This window comes from Lolium rigidum, chromosome 6, assembly GCF_022539505.1.
Source record: "Lolium rigidum isolate FL_2022 chromosome 6, APGP_CSIRO_Lrig_0.1, whole genome shotgun sequence".
NCBI lineage: Eukaryota > Viridiplantae > Streptophyta > Magnoliopsida > Poales > Poaceae > Lolium > Lolium rigidum.
Genome location: NC_061513.1, coordinates 312,308,124 through 312,331,376, shown reverse-complemented (window position 1 = coordinate 312,331,376; position 23,253 = coordinate 312,308,124). Strand labels below are relative to the sequence as shown.

Here is a 23,253-nt window from a genome sequence, read left to right as displayed (position 1 = left end):
CTCAAACAATGGATCGAGTTGCATACATATTATGTGTGCAAGTGTAGTCTTGCTAATGTGCCACTAGTGTGATGAAAAAACATGTACCAAAAAGATGGGATTTTTTCCATATATATATTAGAAAATCAACAGCTACCATTGTGATAATGCCCACAAGAAAAGAAAATTTATTACAACATGCCTTTGATATATCGTCAATATGTACTAACCTAATATCAGTTAGACATTATAGGTGAAACAATCTAACACACTTTTGAGAGTGAACTTTTTCTATGCCGTTGGGACTTGACAATTTAAAGAGGAAAACCCCACAAATTGTAGCAAACAATGCGCAAACAACAAGCAAAAAAGGAACAACTCACACCCGTACGAAACCTGTCATGTAAAATTTGGTCCAAACTCGTTCAAAGCCTCGGACAAAACCTGTCATTGGCCCATCTTGACAAAAGGATAAATGGCCCAAACTCATTCAAAGCCTCGGACTAGCTAAATAAAACAAAGTCCATACAGAAAGTGACTCACACCCCTATCGTTGTAGACACGAAACACAATAGCCTGGCAATGAAAGCAAATCACATCGACACTTCAAGTTGACCAACGTTTTGTGGGTTTTACGTTGTAGTTGCCTGGCGATGCAAAATCATATGTTCTTGGTAAAACTAGGAGATGGAATCACCTTGTAGTTCATGTTCATTCTTTGCAGAGATACTAGTATATATGCCAAGTAGTATCAATGTAGGCCCATTCAAAATTTCCAAAAACTCCCTCCTATACATAATAAGTACATAATAAGTGTCTCTTATTTAGCATAAAATTATATTAAATCAGCAAAAAATTAATACGAATCGGAGGGAGTAGTATTTTCTTGTTCTCTAAATTTTAATATAAAGCTCAAAAAACTAAAACTAGTTCAGATGAAACCCACTAGAAATTTACTTGAAATCTCTTAAAAAGTAGTAGTAAGCTCGTGCAACTTTATTGGGCCTTTTTTTCTCGATGAAACCACCGACTACTTTTAAAATTTATAGTTCATTGTTTCGTCATTAAATGAATCTTTAATATTATTTGGTGCGAAAGATGATTTGAATTACAGGTTGTGAATGTGTGCTGCGTGAAAGAGTTAACTTGTATTTAAGGGTTTTTGTACTCAATTTGAATTATTAAAATTATATTTCAGTTTTTTCTTCCTTAAATTAATTTTTAAAAATTATTTAGCGAGAAAGAGGATTTAAATTACTAGGTGTGAGGGTGCGCTGCGCGAAATAAATAACTTGGGTTTCAGGGTTTTCCATACTCAAATCGAAATATTGAAATTATAGTTGAATTTTTCTGTCATTAGATGAATATTTAGTATATATTTTTTCGTTTTATTTATCGAGAAAGAATATTTTAATGAGAGGTTGTGAGGGATGGTGCGCCGTCAACTTGGATTTCAGGGTTTTCTGTACTTAATCTGAATTTCAACAAAATTTTCAAAATGTTTTTTCAAGAGAAACCTTTAAAATGGTTCAACTGGAAAATGAGATCTTTTGTTTTTGGTGCGAAAAACATGGAGTAGTTTTTATTTTTTGAGGGGAAAAAGATGGGGTCAGTTTTTTTCAGCTGAAAAAGATGGGGTAGTTGTACCAGGAGGAACAGCAGCGTTGCAAAGCCCATGTCACATTCGGCGGGTTGGTGGTGGTCCCAGCCCAGCCCACCATTCGTCGCCTCTCCCCTGTGTCGTGGTGCTTTCTGCATCGCCATTCGATTTGCTTCTTCCTATCCACCAGAGGAGACCAGAAGAGGCGTCGTCGCCGTCGCCGTCGCCGGCCGATCAACCGCGCGCCCGCACACCAACGGTAAGCGCCTCGCCGCTCCCCTTCCACTCGGTTCCATCCACTTCCTCCCTTTGATGGATCGATTGCCCTGCTAAACTCAATCGGATCCCCAATTCCCCCGTCGATTAGGTTTGCTCGATTCTCAGCCAATCCGCTTCTGCCCGCCCAATTCGGCGGGTACGCTTGGTCATACATCATCAGATTCCTTGCTGCAACGTACCCCTACCTGAAATGCCTCCCCTCCCTGTGTACAGAGAGCCAGCAAACAAAGAATCTCAGTAAAGAATCGGCATGAGCTCCCTCTGCCCGTTCGCGAAGGCCACCACCGGCGGCGTGTGCCCCATGAAGTCCGACAAGAAGCCCGACAAGAACGGCGGCGGCGCGTGCCCGGTGACCGGCAAGAGCCACGACAAGGAAAGCGGCGCCGAAGACCCTCGGCTGGTGCCCGCCAAGTGCCCCTTCGGCTACGACTCCAACACCTTCAAGCTCGGGCCGCTCAGCTGCATGGTCTGCCAGGCGCTGCTCCACGACGCCAGCAAGTGCAAGCCGTGCCTGCACAAGTTCTGCAAGTGGGTGCTCCTCGCCTCTCGAACCAGGCATTGCTTCTTGCTTCTGTGTGTGTGTGCTGATCGGATGAACCTTTGGCAGGGCGTGCATATCGCGCTTCAAGGACTGCCCATTGTGTGGTGCCGACGTAGAGGGGATCGAGCCCGACACCGAGCTCCAGGTCCTTGTCGACCGCTTCATCGACGGCCATGCCCGGATCAAGAGGTCCCTTGCTGGAGGGGACGGGGAGGCAGCGGGGGGCAAGGGCAAGGTGATATATGAGGATGTCTCCATGGAGAGGGGTGCCTTTCTGGTGCAGCAGGCTATGAGGGTCAGTCATCAAATCAACTCCTGTAATTACCGCTTTCCGTGAAATTTGCATGATTCATTGTTATCAAGTATGTATGTACTGATTTATTAGTCAACATTATGTTATAGTGGCGGTGCTTCTAACTTCTGCATCTTCAGGCTTTTCGCGCACAGAACATTGAGAGTGCAAAGTCAAGGCTCAGCATGTGTGCAGAAGACATCAGGGAGGAGTTGAAATCTTCACAAGACAACCTAGACCTATGTTCTCAGCTTGGGGCGGTATTGGGAATGCTTGGGGATTGCTGGTATGACCTTCTTTCTTGGCCACTTACTCTTCTCAGCATTTTCACTCTCGCAAACTAAGAAATAAACCTATACTTGTTACATACAACAGACAGATGATTCATAGTGTAGTTTGCCTTTGTTGGTATTATTTGACCATCTGGCAACTGTCGTGTAAAGGTCATTTATCTAGCAACTTCTCACAATGAAACATTCTTTCACTTCTTATTAATTTTATGCTAATACCTCCATGGTCACATGTTCTGAGTTTTGACTGATGTAGCATTTTCATTGGAAAAGGGTACGGAGAAGTATATGGGAAATATCATCATACCCAATTCCATGTTCTTTCATTGAAGTATTGGACGGTGTTGTACTTCTATGAATGTTTACTTTGGAAAACACTTATTAGCAATTTTGCAATGCTCATGTTATGTGCAGACTAACCGATGCACATAGCTGATAGTTTGCCAGTTGCCATGGTAGTTGCAACTTGCTTCTATATGTTATATTTGCGATGGGTAAAGTAGAAAAACTGTTAATCATGCACCATGCCTTGTACCAGACGGCATATTGGTGCTAATCATAGGGCGATAGCTTGTCTAGCCACCGGGCAGGATCTTTGTTCTGGGCAGGATGTTTGTTACCTACTCATATAAGAAACACATGGTCCGTGATGTCTCCCAGGTCACTAGTGGATATTTTGCTCTTCTCAAAGTGCCATGCGCCATTAGCTCAGGTTAATGTTTCGTTGTAACTCTTTCGGTATGCCATTCAACGTTATAACAGTGACACACACTGACCTTATTTGCTTACCTTGGATGAACTCATTTCACACTGGTTTATCCCTGTTTCTCATCACTGGACTCTATTTTTTCAGTCGAACCTTGGGAGATGCTCCTTCAGCGATCACTTACTATGAAGAAAGTGCCGAGTTTCTCTCGAAATTGCCCACAAAGGATCTTGAGGTTGTATTCTAGTTCAGTGGCATATCGTCTTTGTAAAACATTAACCTTCCTTATGTTAATTGACCGTTTGATTCTTCTACAGTTGGTCCATACGCTCTCGGTTTCACTTAATAAAGTTGGAGACCTTCGCTACTATGACGGGGACCTTCAATCTGCAAGAAGTTATTATGCTCGTTCATTAGAAGTTCGCAGAAATTCAGTAAAGGAACACTCAGCTGTGGCCTCCCAGGTGATTCAAATGCTCAGATGCTAATGCTATCAATTGATAATTCTAGATTAAGCATCTACGGGGACAAGATAGATAGGTCTTCACTTAAATAAGAAATGAAAGCAAGATCAGGCATCCTTTTTTTTCCAATTTCTGTTGGCTACTGCTGGATCTTTTTACGGCTATCCATTTTTATTAAGGATGGGTATTATTGCATAAACAAGACAAGAGAAAACATCTGTCATGGTGTTTTATATCTTTAGAAACTGCCACCTGTCACCCCAAGTCATGATGTGATTCTGCATGGTACACACACGTCGAAAGAGCTCATTTTATTATGAACATATCTGCACATTCCTGGTACTGATGGGCATGCACGCAATCCAAACACAGTAAAAGATAAATGATAACACGGTTGGCTCCCTCAGAACTACAGTTTTGTATACTTTCTGAGGTAATACAATGGAAGCAAGTGCTGGACCATCCTAGAGCTGCAAAAAGTTGCGCCCTGTAACTTTACTTTGATGGTCTTAAATATACCATAATGACCAAGTATTTGATTAAAAACTGTGCCAACCTGATAGGTTTTGCAACAACTGATGCTCTCAACATGTCATTATATTATCAACCCAACAAACACATGAATGGATGGGTATTATTTTATAAACAAGTGTTTTATATCTTTAGAAACTACCACCTGTTACCCCAAGTCATGAGGTGATTCTGCATGATTCACGCACATCGATTAAGAGCTTATTTTCATTATGAAATTATCTGCTAACGGATAGGATCCTAAGCTGTCATGTTTTTTCCTTGATGATTGATAAACTGAAATGTGAAAAATGTCACTTTGAGATCACCTTGTTGCTTGGTTAGTACATCTACAGAATGAATCTCTGTTACTGATCAAGAATGCTCTTTAAAAATATAATATGGTTTGAACAAGTAGGCTTGATTGATTAAACTAGATTTTAACTGTCTTAATGAGAAGCAAGAACTATGCTGTTACATCGAAGAGATGGACTTTTCATGGTGCGGTTTGCTTTACCTGCTATTATATGACAATCTGATGACTGTTTGGATATAGGTCATCGATGTAGCAACTTCTCTAGCCAAAGTTGCGGATGTTGACAGAAATCTCGGCAACGAAGAAGCGGCTGTCGAGGGTTTCGAGGAAGCAATTAAGTGCCTTGAGAAGTTGAAGCTGGATTCTGAGCAGGCTAGTCTGGAACAACGGGTAGCTACAACTTACCCTTTCCATCTTTGTTTTCCAGCGTACGTGTATATGTTCTGGACTGACTTTCGATCTGCGTTTTTCAGCGCCGCTCGGTTCTTGACTTCCTGCAGAAACAGTTGGGTGGCAAGTAAGATATTCCCACGCGACGGGGTTCAACTGCAGCGTTGTTGTGATGCATATAGAAATGGTGCCCCGTGTGTATACTCGTGCACTGTAAATGTAATCTTGTGACACAGGACCCGGGCAGAGATGGCAACGACCCAGTGTTCAGGTTTTCTGGTGTATATGATTGAGTGGTCATGTTCTCAGAATCTCAGATACGGCAGCTACGCGTACCTGAACGGGCCAGGCCAAACTAAGCAGCGTTGTACTTGTAATAGTAGTTTTCTTCCGACTGTTTCTTATTGTTCAACATAAGAAAAAAGTTGATCCATAATGGATTCTCGAGAAATGATTCTTGGATATTTCAGAACTTCGGAATTATTTTGGCAGTGATGTAGGTTAAACTTATTTTTTTGTGCTTAAACAACTTTAATTGATGAGTACACGTTCATGGGTAAGTATTATTTTGTTCAAGCAAGAATGCGTTTAAGTTGAAGCATGAAGATGCTGTCATAGTAGCATTAATATAAGGGAACCCTCAATATAATGTAAAGTTTTAGACGTTCATCACATGGAGTAGTACAAAGTTGTGAAATTAAATCACAGGTGTAAAATAGAGATAAATTTATTTAGGTCAGCAATCAAAGGCAGGCCATCTCAAACAGGTGCGCGGACATCCAGGTCTCCTCGGTGAGCCTCTGCGGGACGTGTGAGTTGGTGGTGGATGCTAGGAACTAGGAGCTGGAGGAGACGGTGGCATCGATGGTAACAGAGAAGGTGAGAGAGGAAGAGGATAGTACATGCTATGCCACCGAAAAGGGTCTGTTCGTACACGTTGATCTATTCACATCAGACCACTAGACTGAGATTTTCGTATAATCTATCCACACGGACCAAAACAGACCGTTATGTAGGTCTGTTGTCGGCCTGCCTCCCATGTCTATTTTATGCGTTATGATCTTGTCTGCAAAGTTCCATGGTGTGTGTGTGTGTGAATATTGCCTTTGATCGATTGTGTGGCCTGTATGCTTTGTCGAGTGTTTGGTTGTGTTTTGTATTGTTGCAGTTTAACACTGCCTTTGTGTTGACTGCCAAAACCCACCGGCGGGCAGCGGCCTTGTCAACACTGTAGAGCCGGGGGGAGCCTAGAGCTGCGGCTGGCTGAGACCCCTCCGAGCGACGGCCCGCAATGCTCTTCTGGTCACACGCGGCGTTGCGAAGTGCAAGGGCGTGCCACCGACCTATACCTGGTCGGGAAGGTGATGAGATTGCCTCGCTTAGTTTCTGCAGGGCATACATGTAAACGTTAAATACGAGCCTCGATCGGCTCTCGGGTTATCCTGTGAATCGGCTCAAAGAGCCGATCCACCCATGATCCGTACGGGGTGTACGAATACTTGGTGGTCCTGCTTGATCAAGATGAAGCTAATGAGATCTACGACGATTTAGGGTTTTCACCACATAATCGGATCATCCTACTCCGAGGTTGGGCCGGATGGCCACGCACGGTGCTCGTAAGCCGATCCTAAACAAGGCCGAGAAAACCAACATGAAGTTGATCCTAGGAACATCCCGTTTAGGACTTGCGAACGCCACCCTACGTGCCACAGGATCCTCCCCCTTTGTAAGGCCAAACTATTGCAGATATTAAACTAATCCTTGTAGAACAAGGAGCAATCGTAACGGATCAGATCTACTAAATAATGATCAAGCGGGGTGCCGCCCCCACACCCGGGATAGGCGTGAGGACGGCTAGATATGCAAGGGTTGCACTACGTAAGCATGCTTAAACGAAGAACAATGCTAACCCTAACACATCCAATGATAACTACGTTGCTCGCCATCAAAAGCGCTTCGATGCGAGCAACGCATGAACAACGTGGGGCTTGTGCTGCCTAGATCGCAAGATGCGATCTAGGCAGCATGTCGCTTACTGATAGAAACCCTCGAGACGAAGGAGTTGGCGATGCGCCGAGATTGGTTTGTTTTTGGGGTTGAACGTGAGTTGTTGTTTATTCCATAAACCCTAGGTACATATTTATAGTCCGGGGGACTTTCTAATGTGGGCATGCACTAAACCGTGCACGACTAAGATTCTATCTCTAAACTAAAATACGATCTAATATATTACAGATACACGGGCAATTAAGCCCAACTTGGTATAAAAGGCCGATCTACGTATTCCTCCATATATATACATCTTCAAACCATCTTGATCGCGGCCCACCTCCGACTCGGTTAAATTCCGGTGATAACACATGCCCCCACTGGTTTTGGAAATATTATTTCCAAAATCATCATGTTTTTCTCTCGTCGGGCCGTGTCGTGGCATCACCGTTGCAATGCCTCTTGTCTCTTCTTTCAACACCGAAGAAGCGTTCCCAGCCAAGCTGTTCTGCCGATAGTCGAAATCAGACGACCTCCTTTTCAGTCCCTCTCATAAGCACACCGGGCAACGTTGAGCTAGCCATCCTCCAAACGGTAACTCGCGACCTCCATCTGCAAAAAACAGAGTCAGATCCCCAAATCGCCGCTCGAGCAGTTCCAATCCAACACCCCCTTCACAGATCTCGACCGCGCGGCTTCCAACCCCTTCAACACATCCCATGGCGGAATCAGCTAACACTGACACCACGGTCGCCGGACTGAAGGTAATCCTCAATCTTCCCTCGCCGTTTGACTTTGACACGGGATTAATGCCAACGCCTAAATTAATGCCTCGTTACGCCACTAATTTAGGTTTCGAGACATTCTTCCGCCACATCCTTCTCTCGCAAATTCGATGTGCCTCGGTCCTCGTTCTTCCGAGAGCCCTGCTCCGTTAATCTCATGCGAGGCTAACAGAATCCCCTTTGTGAGCCAAAACCTAGATCTGACTTCCTGGGCCGACTGCCTGCGAGCCTGGCCCAATCCCCCTGAAGGTTGGGTGGCATGGTACAGTAGGGTATCAAAATCCCACTATGCCACTTGGGAAACTATAGGAATAGCCGATGCTCTGTCATTATCGCTGTCTCCTCTTGAGAAGAATGAGAACATCTTGAAAACCATCGGCTATTTTTGGTCCGACGCACTGAACTGTTTCATGTTTGGTCATGGCCCTATGACTCCGACCCTGCTGGGACGTGGCCATGATCACGGGGCTAGACATTGCGTCTCCCGGTCCTTCCGCATTCAAGCTCCCAAAGGTCCCTTTCACTCTCTCCTCTAAAAAGAGTGTACCAACTGGGGTGCTTATCTCAATCGTTATATGAAAACCAAAGGCTCGGTAACGAGAGAGGGAGCACACGGCCTTCTTGAACTTCCGGTTGGAGCACTTCATATTACGTGGTCCGTCACTTGCTCCTACCAAGAATTACCTCTCCCTAGCCTATGAACTCGCCAAAGGCACCCAACTTGGTCTAGGCAAGTTATTCCTTGGAGAGATTTATCGATCCCTTCAAGCGATGTCCGTCAAACTGTTCACCCGCAAGACAGTTAAACTCGGCGGTCCACCGGTGGTTCATTCAAGCTGTGGGCCCAACTATATTTTCAAAGCCAAATCCCAGACTTCCCATCGCTGACTAACCGCACCTTTCCGGATGAAAATGGCAAGGAAATTCGATGCACCGGCCTACGGCCAAGCCCTGTATGGTCTCCGGGTAGCGAGATTGATCCCCAAAGAAGCGACGGGGTGGTTTAAGATTTTCTACCAGGGTTTAGACAACCCCCTGTTCCACCCTTATACTGAATCGGCAAATTTTGAAAACCCCGTCTCTTTCCGATTGGACGACTTTGCCGATGACGCCGGCACACAGCACTTGTACTCCCTCATGATTCGTCCTTGCTTTCTCCCTGTTGGCATGAGCACCTCAAACCGGATCATCAAGCCAGGTTATGAGTCTTATCAACCAGTAGTAGCGGCTCGGCAGCTTGGTCTTGGACAGGTGCCTCCACACTTCTTCCTTCATCATCTGACCGCAAGTAGAGCTGAACTGCCTGACATCCTCACCGCCCAAAGGTGTTATACCTTCTTTGATGCTCCGGTCATACCAATTCCCCATGACCTCCAATTCTCCTCCACCACCGACGGTTTCGAAACTTGGTGGTCTATGTGGAAAACCCATGTCTTCGAGGAAGGCACTAGGACCGCAGGCTGAAGGAGCTTGACGCCGAATATGATCCCCCTGCCGACCAGGTACCGTCACTTAAGTATTTCTTGTAAGCGCCTCACGGTGATTGTCCGTGAATTGACTTTCTTCTCTTGGCGGCAACAAGATGGCCCAGCTCCTACACAAGCCGACGGCTCCCCTTTCGTCTTTCTTCCTCCGGCACCGGTGGTTCTCTTCCGCCGAGTTCGCCCCCACGAAGAAAGTTATAATGCGGGGTCGGCCGATTTCACCGAAATCGGCTTCCAAGAGCAAAGCGTCTTCGGGGCTCGTTGCCCCCGAGCCTCGACTCCGGCGAGGACGGTGGTGAGGAAGGTAGCGGTCGGGAAAACCCCGAAGCGTAAAGCTCCGGCCCGGGAAAGCTTGCGTGTAAGTTGGTTTAGACCACTGCAGGCGCTTGTCCGTATTTCTTCCCAAAGAATTTGTTCATACCGCACTTGCATCCTTTCCTACAGGCCCCTGTTGATGGATCCTCCAGTGGAGCCGAAGAAACCAGCCGGGGAGAATCGAGCTCAGGTGATTCCGAGAGGTCCACTACCCGGAGTCAGACGGCTTCGCCAGCGCCGGCTCCCAAGAAAAGGTCGATCACCGAAACTCCTACTCCTCGGGCCCCGACCAGGTCGGGGTTACGTACGAAGCATCGCTGCGTTAAGAGGGTTCGCAAGAACCCACCAACCTCTCCATCAAGCCAGGAGATCTCGAATGTAATTATCTTTGTGGTCGTGCTCTCATGTTGCCCCGTTATCACCTGGATCGGCTAATCCCTTCCTTTTGTAGGTCGCCGAAACTTCTAGCGGGAACGTTGAGGAGGTACAGAGGCCGTCTGCTACCCTGGATCTGGCTGCCCCGACGCCCGCGGCTGTACGAGCGGTTGATCCAACCGAATCCCCAGAAAAGCCGATCGTTCTCGCGCCGGCTGCTCCTTCCCCTTGGGAGAGGTATGTTTTTCCCTTTTGGCTCTGTCGGCTCCTTGCCATCTGCTAAACTCACTGTGTTTGCCTTGCCGGGGTTGTGATCTCTCGAGCTTGCTTGCGTTCGATCCAGACATCCATCGATCCCACCCCTTCCAAGGCAAGTGGGGAGCCGGACATCGGCACGGTCCGTGGCCGGCTCCGGCGCCTCAAGGACTTGCTCTCTACCTCTATTGATGCTGCGATTGAGAATTCCGAAGAGGTCAAGGGTATCCTCGCGGATATCCATTCTCATCTCCCTATGCCCCTGCAAGTGAAGCTTTGGCCCGCCGTCACCTCGTCGGTCTTCAAGTCACGGATTCAATCCGCTCGCCAAAGGATTACTCTTCGCCACTCCCAACTTCCGCCGAGAGCCGATATTGCCGAGAAGTGCCGACGGCTCAATGAGAAAAAGGCTGCTTCGGGACGCCAAGACGGATACTTCTGCCACCCGTGCCGAACTCGAAACCTTGCACAAGGAGTTGGAGGACCTCGAAGAGAGGGTAAGGGTGACCAAACAGCTCATCCAAGATAAGGAGGCCCTTGTCGCCCGCTCTGAAGAAGAAGCAAAAGATCTCACAGCCGATCTGAAGGCCGATCTGGCTGAAATCCGTTCCACGAGCAATCAGGCTGGTGACGGGCAAAGACGCAGATGATGAAGCTGAGATTGCTGAGGCGGAACGCATCCGTGTTGATGCTATTATCGCCCTCGGCGTGTTTCTCCAGTAGGGCTTTTATAGACAAATGATTCTGCTTCTCGGTAGGGCCTTGATATGTTGATCGTTACGCTTGCAACGTTTTGCTTCTCTCCTTCTTGTTTTTTTTTTTTATTATTAGCCGATTTTCCACCGGCTATCGTTTACCATCTGTCCGGCGTGGTGACCGTATGCCTCCCTCGAGCCGAATCTGTCTGGTAACTACAGATATCGGCTCTGCGTTACGCCCGGGCGCCGTACTTGCGAGTCAGCCCCGTTGGGACTCGTGTAGTCGACGTGGCTGCTCGTCCGTTAGATCGCCGCTTGACCCAAGCAACCATGTGGTGAACATAACCTCGGTCGGCTCGTCGGAAATGCGGGGCACCGAGCTCCGGTCGGGAGGACGAGTAATGCGTCCGCATCAGCCGAAGTCATCGCTATCGGCCTTCCTTTGATTGTTTGTTTCGCGCATCAGCCGAGCAAGGTAGTTACCCGGCAGATCCTCGTAGGCGACTGGCGTGCCGTCCGCCATCTCAGAAGTAGATGGCGATGTGGTTGATGTAGACGATGGTCCCACCGGGCGTGCCAGAATGTGTTGACTGCCAAAACCCACCGGCGGGCAGCGGCCTTGTCAACACTGTAGAGCCGGGGGGGGCCTAGAGCTGCGGCTGGCTGAGACCCCTCCGAGCGACGGCCCGCAATGCTCTTCTGGTCACACGCGGCGTTGCGAAGTGCAAGGGCGTGCCACCTGACCTATACCCGGTCGGGAAGGTGATGAGATTGCCTCGCTTAGTTTCTCCGCAGGGCATACATGTAAACGTTAAATACGAGCCTCGATCGGCTCTCGAGGTTATCCCGTGAATCGGCTCAAAGAGCCGATCCACCCATGATCCGTACGGGGTGTACGAATACTTGGTGGTCCTGCTTGATCAAGATGAAGCTAATGAGATCTACGACGATTTAGGGTTTTCACCACATAATCGGATCATCCTACTCCGAGGTTGGGCCGGATGGCCACGCACGGTGCTCGTAAGCCGATCCTAAACAAGGCCGGAAAACCAACATGAAGTTGATCCTAGGAACATCCCGTTTAGGACTTGCGAACGCCACCCTACGTGCCACGGGATCCTCCCCCCTTTGTAAGGCCAAACTATTGCGGATATTAAACTAATCCTTGTAGAACAAGGAGCAATCGTAACGGATCAGATCTACTAAATAATGATCAAGCGGGGTGCCGCCCCCACACCCGGGATAGGCGTGAGGACGGCTAGATATGCAAGGGTTGCACTACGTAAGCATGCTTAAACGAAGAACAATGCTAACCCTAACACATCCAATGATAACTACGTTGCTCGCCATCAAAAGCGCTTCGAGTACGAGCAACGCATGAACAACGTGGGGCTTGTGCTGCCTAGATCGCAAGATGCGATCTAGGCAGCATGTCGCTTACCCGATAGAAACCCTCGAGACGAAGGAGTTGGCGATGCGCCGAGATTGGTTTGTTTTTGGGGTTGAACGTGAGTTGTTGTTTATTCCATAAACCCTAGGTACATATTTATAGTCCAGGGGACTTTCTAATGTGGGCATGCACTAAACCGTGCACGACTAAGATTCTATCTCTAAACTAAAATACGATCTAATATATTACAGATACACGGGCAATTAAGCCCAACTTGGTATAAAAGGCCGATCTACGTATTCCTCCATATATATACATCTTCAAACCATCTTGATCGCGGCCCACCTCTGACTCGGTTAAATTCCGGTGATAACACTTTGCCGGTCCCAAGTCCGGATGAGAAAATGTGGAGAGAAGTGCAGTTAGCTCGTTTGTATCCTTTGTATTGGCATTCTCATGTGGTCTCCAGGTATTTTGAATTGAAATAGCAATGAATGAGATGAAACAAATTGTATTCTAAAGTTGGGAGTGCAACCGTTCAGATTACTGTGTTTTTCACAAAGTGAAACATCACACACAATGTTGTACTGTAGTATATGGTTGAAACTTTGAGATGCATCCTTGGCGTGACGCGGTCAAAATCTAGACAAGTGTACTTGCGAGAACCAACCTGTGGTTGGATGGTTTGGAGGGTAGTGGCCCGGCCCCCAGCCCACCAGAGTTTAAATACTAAATTAATTTGACACTTTGGTGTCTCATAAATACGGAATATTTTTTAGCGGGAGGCGACGTTCCGGTCGACAGCAAGACGTCTATGGTGATTTCTTCAATCTCAAGACCCGTCAAATCAGTTTTTTCGACGCAGTTTCTGGCAGGTGCTCATAGGGGTAGGTTATGCGTGCGTTCATAGGGGTGAATGTGTGGGCGTATGTGTGAGCGTTTTTGATTATACTGTGTTTCGCAGAAAAAAAGACAAGTATAGTTGCGGTTAGAGTAATGTAACATCTTTTTCTTGGTCCGAAGGGAAATTATATCGACAAAAACATTCTAAGGTAGTGTAGTGAGGGTGGAGAAATACAGGTCTGAGCTACATATAGTCCTTTATTTTTAAATAATCAAAAATCTTATTTTAATATCTTTTAGAAATTCTGAAAAAAATCCTGATTGTACCCAATGACGTATCCTACAATGGTGCAAAATATTAATGTGAAACTCTTTATAGTAGGTTACATAAAAATGATAAAATCTCACTAATTTATAGTTTTAAACTATGCGCTATTCATTATACTTGGATCCAAGCATCTGTCGTTTTTGTTTTTTTTTTGAAGTAAGAATCACGTATATTAGCAAACAGGCCGCCTCATTAAAAACCTTCCAGTCCCCTTAGGTACCCTGGTAAGGAAAAGAGTGCGTAAGAAACCTGCTGCGACAAGATTACAAAGTGTTCTTACAATCGTTTTGGAGAGCCACCAACACACCCGTTGGGACAGATCCAGTAAGAGTGCCTCTAAAACCATCTTTACCTAGCTGCGCTAAACTATGAGCAACTCCATTACTTTCTCGATCTACCTTGCTAATTGTAATATGATTAAAGGCCCGCAGCAGCCCTTTGGCATCCAGAATAGTACTCCAACAATGTGATAAGTTCCGATCATCGCTTGTTAGAGCTTGCACCACTCGCAGGCAATCACTTTCTACCACTGCCCTGTCGCAGTACAGGAACTGAATAGTTTTTAGGCCCTCCAGACAGGCCAAGGCTTCCGCCTCTTCAGCGCTAGAGCAGCTCGGGATATGATACCATGAAGATTGAACCACCTGTCCATGTGTATCTCGGATTACTACTCCCAGGCCAGCTGATTTTGCCCCCTCATTCCAACCCGCGTCGACATTCACCTTGAGCTCCCCCGCTAACGGTGGAGTCCACCGAGATGGGGCAGGGGCCTTGGGTGCATGCGATAAGGCCACATGCGATGTAGGCATAGGGGTTTTTCCTTTCGGGTCCGGGGCTGGACCAGTGCAGTCTCTAAAGGACTCAACATAATTTCGGAGGTAGGGAATCGATGCTGCAATAGACGCCTTCCCATCCCCACGAATCACATTATTCCGATGATGCCAAACACGCCAAAGAAGGAAGATGACTTGATCTCTCTGCGTTGCCCGGGCCTGAAGAAGGAGATTAAGAATCCATTCCTTCCCAGATAAGCTGAACTCCTCTTCCGTCGGTAAATCCCAATGTGACCGCATGCCCTCTCTCAGTGCACGAGCAAGAGTACATGTAACCAGGGCATGATGCACACTCTCAACACCGCATCCGCAGATAGTGCATGTAGGTAGAACTGTCGATATACGTCGATGAACCGCCACTTTAACAGCTAAGGTTTCCGTAGCAGCCTTCCAAGCGAAGACTCTCAGTTTTGGAGGTACTTTTGCTTTCCACACCAGGTCCCAAATTCTTCTGTCGCCATTAGGATTAGAGCTTGACTGTCCCGGGCTCATAGCAATAAGGGCAGGCTCCAAACCTAGCCGATAAGCTGAGCTGACCGTAAACATGCCATTCTTCTCAGGTAGCCAGGCCACAAAATCATCGCACGGCGTCATCGGTAGCTTGATAGATAATATCATGTCAGCGTCGTGGGCATAGGAGATCTCCCTAATCAGCCGCTCATCCCACGAACGTGTGGCCGGGTTGATCAATTCAGAGACCCAACGCCTCCTATTAGTACGCCTCTTCATAGCATCTGTCGTTTTTGTGTAGCCTACACCACAGATAATTTCACGTTTTCGCGTGGCCTACAAAACAGGGAATTTCACATTGAGATTTTTGCATGTTCCTAGTATACATCATTAGCTACATTCAAGATATATTTGGAGTTTCAAACTTTTAAAGATTTTTTTTTTAAATAAAGGCTGAATGTAGCTTGGCCTGCAGTTTCCGGTAGTGTAAGGCATTACATAGATCAGGCCTCGTGTAAGGATCAAGAACTACAATCATGGGGGGACCTACAGGGTGGGCCGGGTGGGCCGTGGCCCACCCCAAATTTTGTGATTTTTTTTACTACCCTAAATTTCTGACCCACGAGAAACGGAGAAAGGCATCCAGTCTACAATTCTCTAGAAGTATATTACGTGGTTTAAATTCTGCGCTTGGTTCGTTTCCAAACGAAAAACGAAAAAACTGCTCTTAGTGACTGCTTCCTAGAAGCAGTTTTGAGCAGTTTTGTCCATTTTGCTGGATTGTAGTGACAGCAGGGAATGTAATTTTTGGCTTGCAAGTTGCAATGCAAGAAATGCAGCCAATTATGGAACATTGTACACGCCATACTGATAATATGGTAAAATGTGAGCAACATTGAAAGGTGCCGATTACTGCAAATGCACTTGCTGTTAAAATAGCAAAGTATTTTGAAACGGAAGGAGTTATAGGATATATAACCAATAACAGCATCCCGATATGGAGCTACTGTAGAGCACTGGACGCGGCATATGCCAAATGAGCTCTCTGCTCACTTACTAAATTCTACATATATAGCTAGCTGCATCCAGCTAGAATATGAGAAGAACTATATGTTATGTGTTGCAGTACCAATAGCGCGTGATTTTTACAGTTTCACTGCTTGTACATTGTCAGCCTCTTCATCCAGTTGCTTGTTAGTAGCACAAGATACAGAGGATTCTTCATCCCTCTTCTTTCCCCACAGCACAAGGTAGAGTCCCAGTACCATCAGCACAGACCCTAACACGCTGTCAATGCATTGCCAAGATAATTAACAAGCAGAAATACTGTCATTACAATTCAGTTGTTAAAACTATTAACTTTGGCAAGTGCCAAGGATGTATATATATATGACAACGATCATTGCAAAAGGAGATTGAAACATGAAACTCGATAACTATATATGCATTACCTTCCAAGGTAGATTTGCTCATGGAGGAAGAAGAAATCGATGGTGGCCACCATGATCTGGATGATGGGGATGAAGGCTGCAGTGAAGACCGGGCCCTTCTTCTCCACGCACCACGTCATTATCAGGTATCCGGCTCCAGACCCAATGATCCCCTGCATGCACAATTTGATCGTAAGGTCAAGCAGTCACAAATATTTTTTGCTCGAAGAAATTGGTGTGTATTGAATGATTGTATAGATTAGTGTGAGCTGCAAGTTAGGGCAATTGCTTTTATTAGCATGGAAAAAAATAGCGCGCTATTCCAACGCTAATAGCACGCTATAGCGTATTTGGAGAGCCGACGCTACGCTATTTTGGCGCTATAGCGCGCTATTCGCGTTAATAGCACGCTATAGCATGCTAATAGCATATTTTTAGACCCACGCTATTTTGTTATAGCGCGCTATTTTTTTCCTACTTGCTCCTTCTGGGCAAGTTTTTTTTTCTCTTTTTCGAAGGTGGTACAAGTCAAGGTGAAGAAGATGATCATGATGTTTTAGCTTACTGCATACAAGACGGTGATGATCTCCAGCTTGTCGGTGAGCATCCACAACGAGGCGCGCCGCTCAACGGCCACCGTGAGAACCCCTCCCTGAAGCGTGCTAATGAAGAACATGAGGGCGGTGCTGGAGTAGATGGCCGGGTACTTCTTGGTCAGCCTGGTCTGCAGCAGAAGCCAGAAGGAGAAGAACATGCAGTTGGCCAGTAGCGCCATGGTGCCTAGCATCCAGCTCCTGTTGCCACCGCCATCAGTGTTGTGAGCAGCCGGGCTCAGTGCAGTGGCGGCCTGGTGCGTCAGTGGCACGCCCTTGTACAGAGTCAGCAGAAGCAGGCCGGCGAGCGACATCAGCGTCCCGGTGATCTTTGCAGCCCCTGCCATGCTTTTCACCTTCAGTGGCTCCATCCTCAGCACGACAGCGATGAGGAAGGTGAGCACAGGAGAGAGGTTGATGAAGGTTATGGCAAATGTGGCAGTGGTGTACTGCAGCCCGTAGAAGAAGGTGTACTGCGAGAGCGCGGCGCCGAACACGGCACTGAAGAATAAGTATGCCAGAATCTCCAGTGTGAGCTTGGGCCTCGTGCTCCTGCATGAATGCCATGGCGCGATGCAATTTTAGAAAATGAGGGAAGTCAGATTCAAGGTTTTGGCTACCGGTTTTTGAAAAAATCTTGGGGGTGGCTCGGATTCATGGTTACCGTGGTTACCGGAAAAAAAATACCGGACGAAATTCTCAAATAGAATTTGAATTTAAAGTTGAAAAGCCATGGTTACTGAATCATAGTGGAGATAGGAGGATGCAGTCAAAGGGGAGGTGACTGAATCGTGAGATCTACTACTTGGCTGCCTGCCAAGTGTTGAGTTTACATGACTTCTGGCCGTCTGGGCAACGCAGCTCAAATTTAAATTGGGCTGAATTTTTTTGTCCGGTAAGTCAATTTACCGGAGGGGGCTGGGAAATCCGGTAACTGCGGTAAATTGATCGGTAACCCAAACCTTGGTCAGATTGCATGTACAGGGATGTATTAATGTGCATACCGTTCTTTGAAATAGGCTATGGGAGCAAGGAAGATGGTGGCGACCAGCTGCCTTAGCGTGACGAGAACCAGGCGGTCCAGCCCCCGCTCCAGCGCCTTCTTCACCAGCGCGGTCATCACAGCCGTGATGAGATCGAAGGCCAACATTCCCACCACCGGTCTCCACTCCACCCACATTGTAAGTTTTCTTTAGCTACAAGATGACTGATATGCTTATGAACTGTCTGAATGTCTGATTATATATATATAGCCCCGCAATGGCACTCACTCACCAAAAGTGACGGCTCTCATTTACCCAGGGGGCAAAAAGAAATGCTAATATGCTATCACCACACTTAATTAATTGCTTTGCTTACTCCTGTGAAAAGTTACTACTACAAGTAAAGATTAATTATAATCTAAAGAATGCCATGTGAAAGTGTATGTTCTAATTCAGTCCCTTACCTTTTCTGGTGCCCCGACCAAAACCAGATAAGATGCCAACAAGGTGGAGAAAAGATGGAAGCACTGAGATTGCAAAGACTCCTTTTTTATGTATGTGGACTAGTCCTCTCACTTCCTAACACCAATAGAAATATTTTATTTTTCATCAGCATCTAAAAGAACATAATATTACTTGCCATTACTAGTAACCTGATAAATTTGGCTTGCAACACTACCTTTAGGTCAAGAATACTATTGCAGGAGGCAGTAAATTGCTCAACTCAAACACCACTACTGATCCTTCACCTTTGTGCTTGTTAGTGTGATCCTGCTCCTGCTCAACTATCATCTTCATTGACAAGTTAGATCCTCATCCCGAGGATGGCGGTAAATCCAGCAACATGTGCTTTCTGTAATAATCACTTCGTAACTGTTGAACACAAAAGGCAAGGAATGGCAACCTCACCAGGCACCACACCACCAGAAAATAATGTGCACAATGATCACAAATATGGCACTTGCTTATTCAAAGTTGTAGCAACATACATTGGACATAATTGGAACATTTTGGATGATACTTGACGTTCCGAAGACTAACTAAGAGTGCCCTTCCTGTGCACACAAATTTGGTTGCTTCTCCCTGTCTTCTTCCGCTCCTTTCGCCAACAAAAGAGAAGCTGATGATGCTTCCTTGCTCTTCCCCCAGAGGAGAAGATAGAGGCCTCCGATGACAAGAGCAGCACCTACCACACTTCAAGGACGAAAAAGGGAAACAGATGTGTGACTTTTCCATTGTTTTTGCCAGAGTTCTATGTCTTGAAGCAAAGTTGTTGTTTGTCTGATAGTTATTTACGCTTTGCAACTTCTTAGCATTATGTCAATTGTTAGTCCTTTGCTGATAGACATTTACACATGCAACATTTAAGCAACGTGTCAATTCTTAGTCCTTCCAAGTGATAAATATAGTACAAGTGCACAACGATATCTGGACCAGAATTTGTTTTTTCTATGTTTTTTATCTTCTCATTAGGACATAAGATATGTACTAGACTTTTGAGAAAGCAAATACCTAAATTAATAAACACTAATTTTCACGTATGCGCTATAAAAACCCTAAATAAAGCCTAGCTGCTATGTTCCAAAAATACTTCAATATTTAAGCTTATTTTGCAGAGTTGTCTTCGCCATACAGTTGTTTAATAAACTTTACGAGTGAATAGAAGGTCCAAATACCTTCCAAGGTAAAGCTGTTCATGAAGGATGAAGAGACCAAGGACTGCAGCTATGATTTGAATGAGAGGCAAGAAGCCTGCAGTGAACACCGGCCCTCTCTTCTCAATGCACCAGGTCATCAGCACATACCCTATCCCCGACACTCCCACTCCCTGAACAGCAAAGGTGCAAAGTTTCAGTGGAAACCCAGCACATCCACTGAATCTGAACCATTCTTTGTGAGGAAAAAAATCCTGTCTCTAACTGAATTTTCACTTTTGCCAGACAACAGCATATGTCTGACTTGTGGGGCCATGTGTTGATAACTATTAGAGCTATGAAGGACTGGGATTAAGTTTTGTTACATTCCAAATTCAACTCCAAACAAACAGGATTAATAAGTGGTGTCAAATCATCCTGGTTTATGTTCAGACAAGTAGGATCAAATAGCTTACCCAAGAAAATAAAAGATTGACGGTCTTTGTTTTTCAATAACAGAAACTTTGTTGATTATTTGCAGATTGGTGGCCATTTGAGCTATCTCACGTACCGCGAAAAGAACGGTTGCGATCTGCGTGGTTCCTCGGAGAAGCCACACGGAGAGGTGCCTTTGAGTGGTCAATGCCAGCGCTCCTGCTTGCAGTGAGCTGATTAAGGCCATGAATGCAGTGCTCGAGATGACTGCAGGGTACTTTTTGGTGAGTTTCCCTTGCAGCAACATCCAGAATGCGAAGGTGATGCAGTTCAGGAGCAGCAACGCCGAGCCCAGCATCCATCTACCCTTGCTGCTGCTGGTGGTGATGTGCTCTTGCGCCGAAGATGTTGTGCCAGTCAGAGCAGCACCCTTGTACAGACTCAGCAGCGTTGCACCACCAACCGACACAAGTGTTCCTGCGATCTTAGCAACACCTGCTTTGCTCCTAACATCAACTGTTTCCAACCTGCAGAACCAGTTTCAGTCTGGATGAAAAGTTTTGACATGAAAAATATATGTTAGTTAAGAAACTGACCGGAGAGGGACGGCGATCAAGAAGGTGAAGACCGGAGTCATGTTCGAGACGGTTGCAGCGAGTGTTGCAGTGGTGTAGCTCAACCCCAAGAAGAATAGATACTGAGCAAATAGTGCCCTGTATATATATGCACATATATTCAGACAAAAATAAAACGCATTGTAATTTGCAAGTACTCCTTTGACTGTTCTCCTTCATTGCATTTAGAAAGGCCACAGTAACATTAACAAATTAGGATTTCCAGATGAAAATAAATTACCCGAGTAGCGCGCTCATGAACAAGTAGGCAAATATCTCCTTTGTGAATTTTGGTCTTGCATTCCTGAAATAAAAATATAAATAATCAGCATGAGAAATTTATCAGCGAGACTGTTCTAGACACTGACTTTATATATTAGTGTAGGATAAAACATTTGGAACATCAAGGGAGAGGGTAGACCCACGTTAATGAAAAAATCATGCAGTAGAGCATGAATTGTGAGTTTTTCAGATTAACTTGCGGAGGTGCTCAACATCATCCAGAAATAAAATGAGCAACTGGTTCTTTCTCACAAACCTTTCTCGGAAGTATGCAATTGGGGCCAGGAAAACTGCCGCAACAAACTGCCGCAGAGCGATTAGAACGACAGGGTTCAGGCCACCATCGAGCGCCTTCTTCACCAGCACTGTCATCAGCGCAAAGAGGATGTCGAAGGCGAGCATGGCAGCCACCGGCATCAGCAACTCCATGGACACCATTTGCTCTCTGCTGCTTACCTGAAGCTCAAGGTGTCTTGTCTGTCCTAGGTGGTGGGCACTAACTATCTTGGTAGCAGCCTTGATCCTATATGTCTTATAGTATACCTAATACTCCCTCCGTCCTGAAAGGGATGTCGCCATATATACATCCAAATAGACAAATTTGCGACATCCTTTTCGGGACGGAAGGAGTACTATATACAAGCATTGCTTGCGCATGTGGTGATGTTAGAGAGCATTAGTCATGTTACTAACTTTATGTGTGAGAGGTCAGCGTTAGTGTTGATGCTAAGGACTGTTGATTGGTGCATGCAGACAAAGGCGAGTTAAGGAATGGTACAAAGTGCATGGCTACTGGTTTAAGTGGAACCTGAGTAAAGAAGGAATAGTTTAGGGCATGGATGCTGAGTGCCAGTGGCCACTGAAGCAGCTAGCTAGCTGCTTGGCATCATCAGGTTCCTGTGGCCATTGATGCCGGCAGATTAACTAGCTAGCACCTCTACTCTTTTCGTCCCAAAATGTAAGGCATCTAAAGATAAGTCGACAGTTAAATCCTACTAGCTTTAACCAGATATCGAATGGACACGTTAATAAAATATACTTTATGGTAAATCTATTGATATTGATTCAGTATTGTAAATGTTTGTATTTTTATTTATAAACCTGTTCAAACTTTCAGAACATTGATTTTTGACTAATCGGCCTTACATTTTAAGATGGAGGGAGTATATTATATGTACCTGGGCTTGCTCCCTCGGGCCCTCCACTCTCCTCAACACCACTGATCTACCTATCCCTTTCCAGTTTTTTTCTTTTTTTTGGACATCTCCATTTCCTGTTTGCTCTCCAACTAAAAAGATTTCGGCCACCGTGTGTGTCGAAACAAACAAAGCTTCAGACGAATTACTAGGTAGGTTTCTGAAGCAGTGACACCTGATGCCTGCTAAAGGGGGCCAATGGCATCGCGGCACATAGATTTCATTGGCAGGAAGATGGCAGCAACGAGGATCTCTATCCCCTCGTACTAATCCTGCGTGTTCCTCTGCAGTGAAGCTATGATCAGTCAGGCTAGAGAGCTAGATGGGGAAAAGACAGGCTGGCGATCGGTGGCAGCAGCGTGGCAAGGTTGGGACAGGCGTGTTAGAAATAATAATCTTGTCTCTAGTAAGTTTGGTGATTAGCACATGTGTATTACATTTCCAGTCAGCTTGCACGCTGAGGTAGTACTAGCTGTTGTATCACTACGTTAGAGTTTGTCTAGACTTAGTCTAGTTAGAAGTTGCCTTGCATGGTTGTTAGGCGTGTCCGGTTTGGAGTTAGATTAGTTTGAGTCGATGTAACATGTAGGTCTTAGTTTAACTAGTGTACGAGCTGAGTCCGGTCAGGTTTCGTTTGTTGCTGACTGACCGAGTAGGTATATAGGATGTTGCCGTGCATATATATGTGGCGCTGTGGTTTTTGTAGTACCGCAAGAGTTGAAAAACGAAGAGAAAACTTTAAAGGGTGCGATACGTATCCTTGACAATAAATTTTGTTTTTACTAGTGTTCATCTATTTTGATATGATCAATCGTGGGAAAATTCCAACAAAGCGGTGTGGTTTCGAGAAGCGCGGAGTGCAGGAAGGCCGTCTGAGTGCAGGACCTTGATCTCGTTCATGCGCATGCGTGTGCCGTGTGGAGGCGTTGGCGTGGAAGAATGGGGTGTCCTCGTCGCTGAGGTTGCACAATCGG

General features: G+C 45.9%; 3 protein-coding genes across 3 annotated transcripts; 1 reads left to right on the top strand and 2 right to left on the bottom strand.

The window, feature by feature from the left end:
• Positions 1–1,722: 1,722 nt before the first annotated feature.
• LOC124660876 (protein NCA1-like) lies at positions 1,723–5,943 on the top strand. The gene is made up of 8 exons (XM_047198715.1): positions 1,723–1,838; positions 2,072–2,386; positions 2,466–2,694; positions 2,832–2,977; positions 3,835–3,922; positions 4,005–4,151; positions 5,218–5,367; positions 5,451–5,943. Exons 2-8 carry the CDS (start codon positions 2,109–2,111, stop codon positions 5,496–5,498), a joined length of 1,086 nt encoding a protein of 361 aa, XP_047054671.1. The 5' UTR covers positions 1,723–1,838; positions 2,072–2,108; the 3' UTR covers positions 5,499–5,943.
• A 10,195-nt stretch (positions 5,944–16,138) lies between these two features.
• Positions 16,139–18,315, bottom strand: LOC124667239 (WAT1-related protein At3g30340-like). The gene is made up of 4 exons (XM_047204544.1): positions 18,140–18,315; positions 17,108–17,687; positions 16,564–16,715; positions 16,139–16,399 (listed from the first exon to the last, which is right to left on the bottom strand). Exons 1-4 carry the CDS (start codon positions 18,313–18,315, stop codon positions 16,258–16,260), a joined length of 1,050 nt encoding a protein of 349 aa, XP_047060500.1. The 3' UTR covers positions 16,139–16,257.
• Positions 18,316–19,071: 756 nt separating this feature from the next.
• Positions 19,072–21,521, bottom strand: LOC124667240 (WAT1-related protein At3g30340-like). Its single transcript, XM_047204545.1, has 6 exons — positions 21,340–21,521; positions 21,043–21,105; positions 20,784–20,900; positions 20,324–20,714; positions 19,795–19,946; positions 19,072–19,312 (listed from the first exon to the last, which is right to left on the bottom strand). Exons 1-6 carry the CDS (start codon positions 21,519–21,521, stop codon positions 19,159–19,161), a joined length of 1,059 nt encoding a protein of 352 aa, XP_047060501.1. The 3' UTR covers positions 19,072–19,158.
• Positions 21,522–23,253: the final 1,732 nt, after the last annotated feature.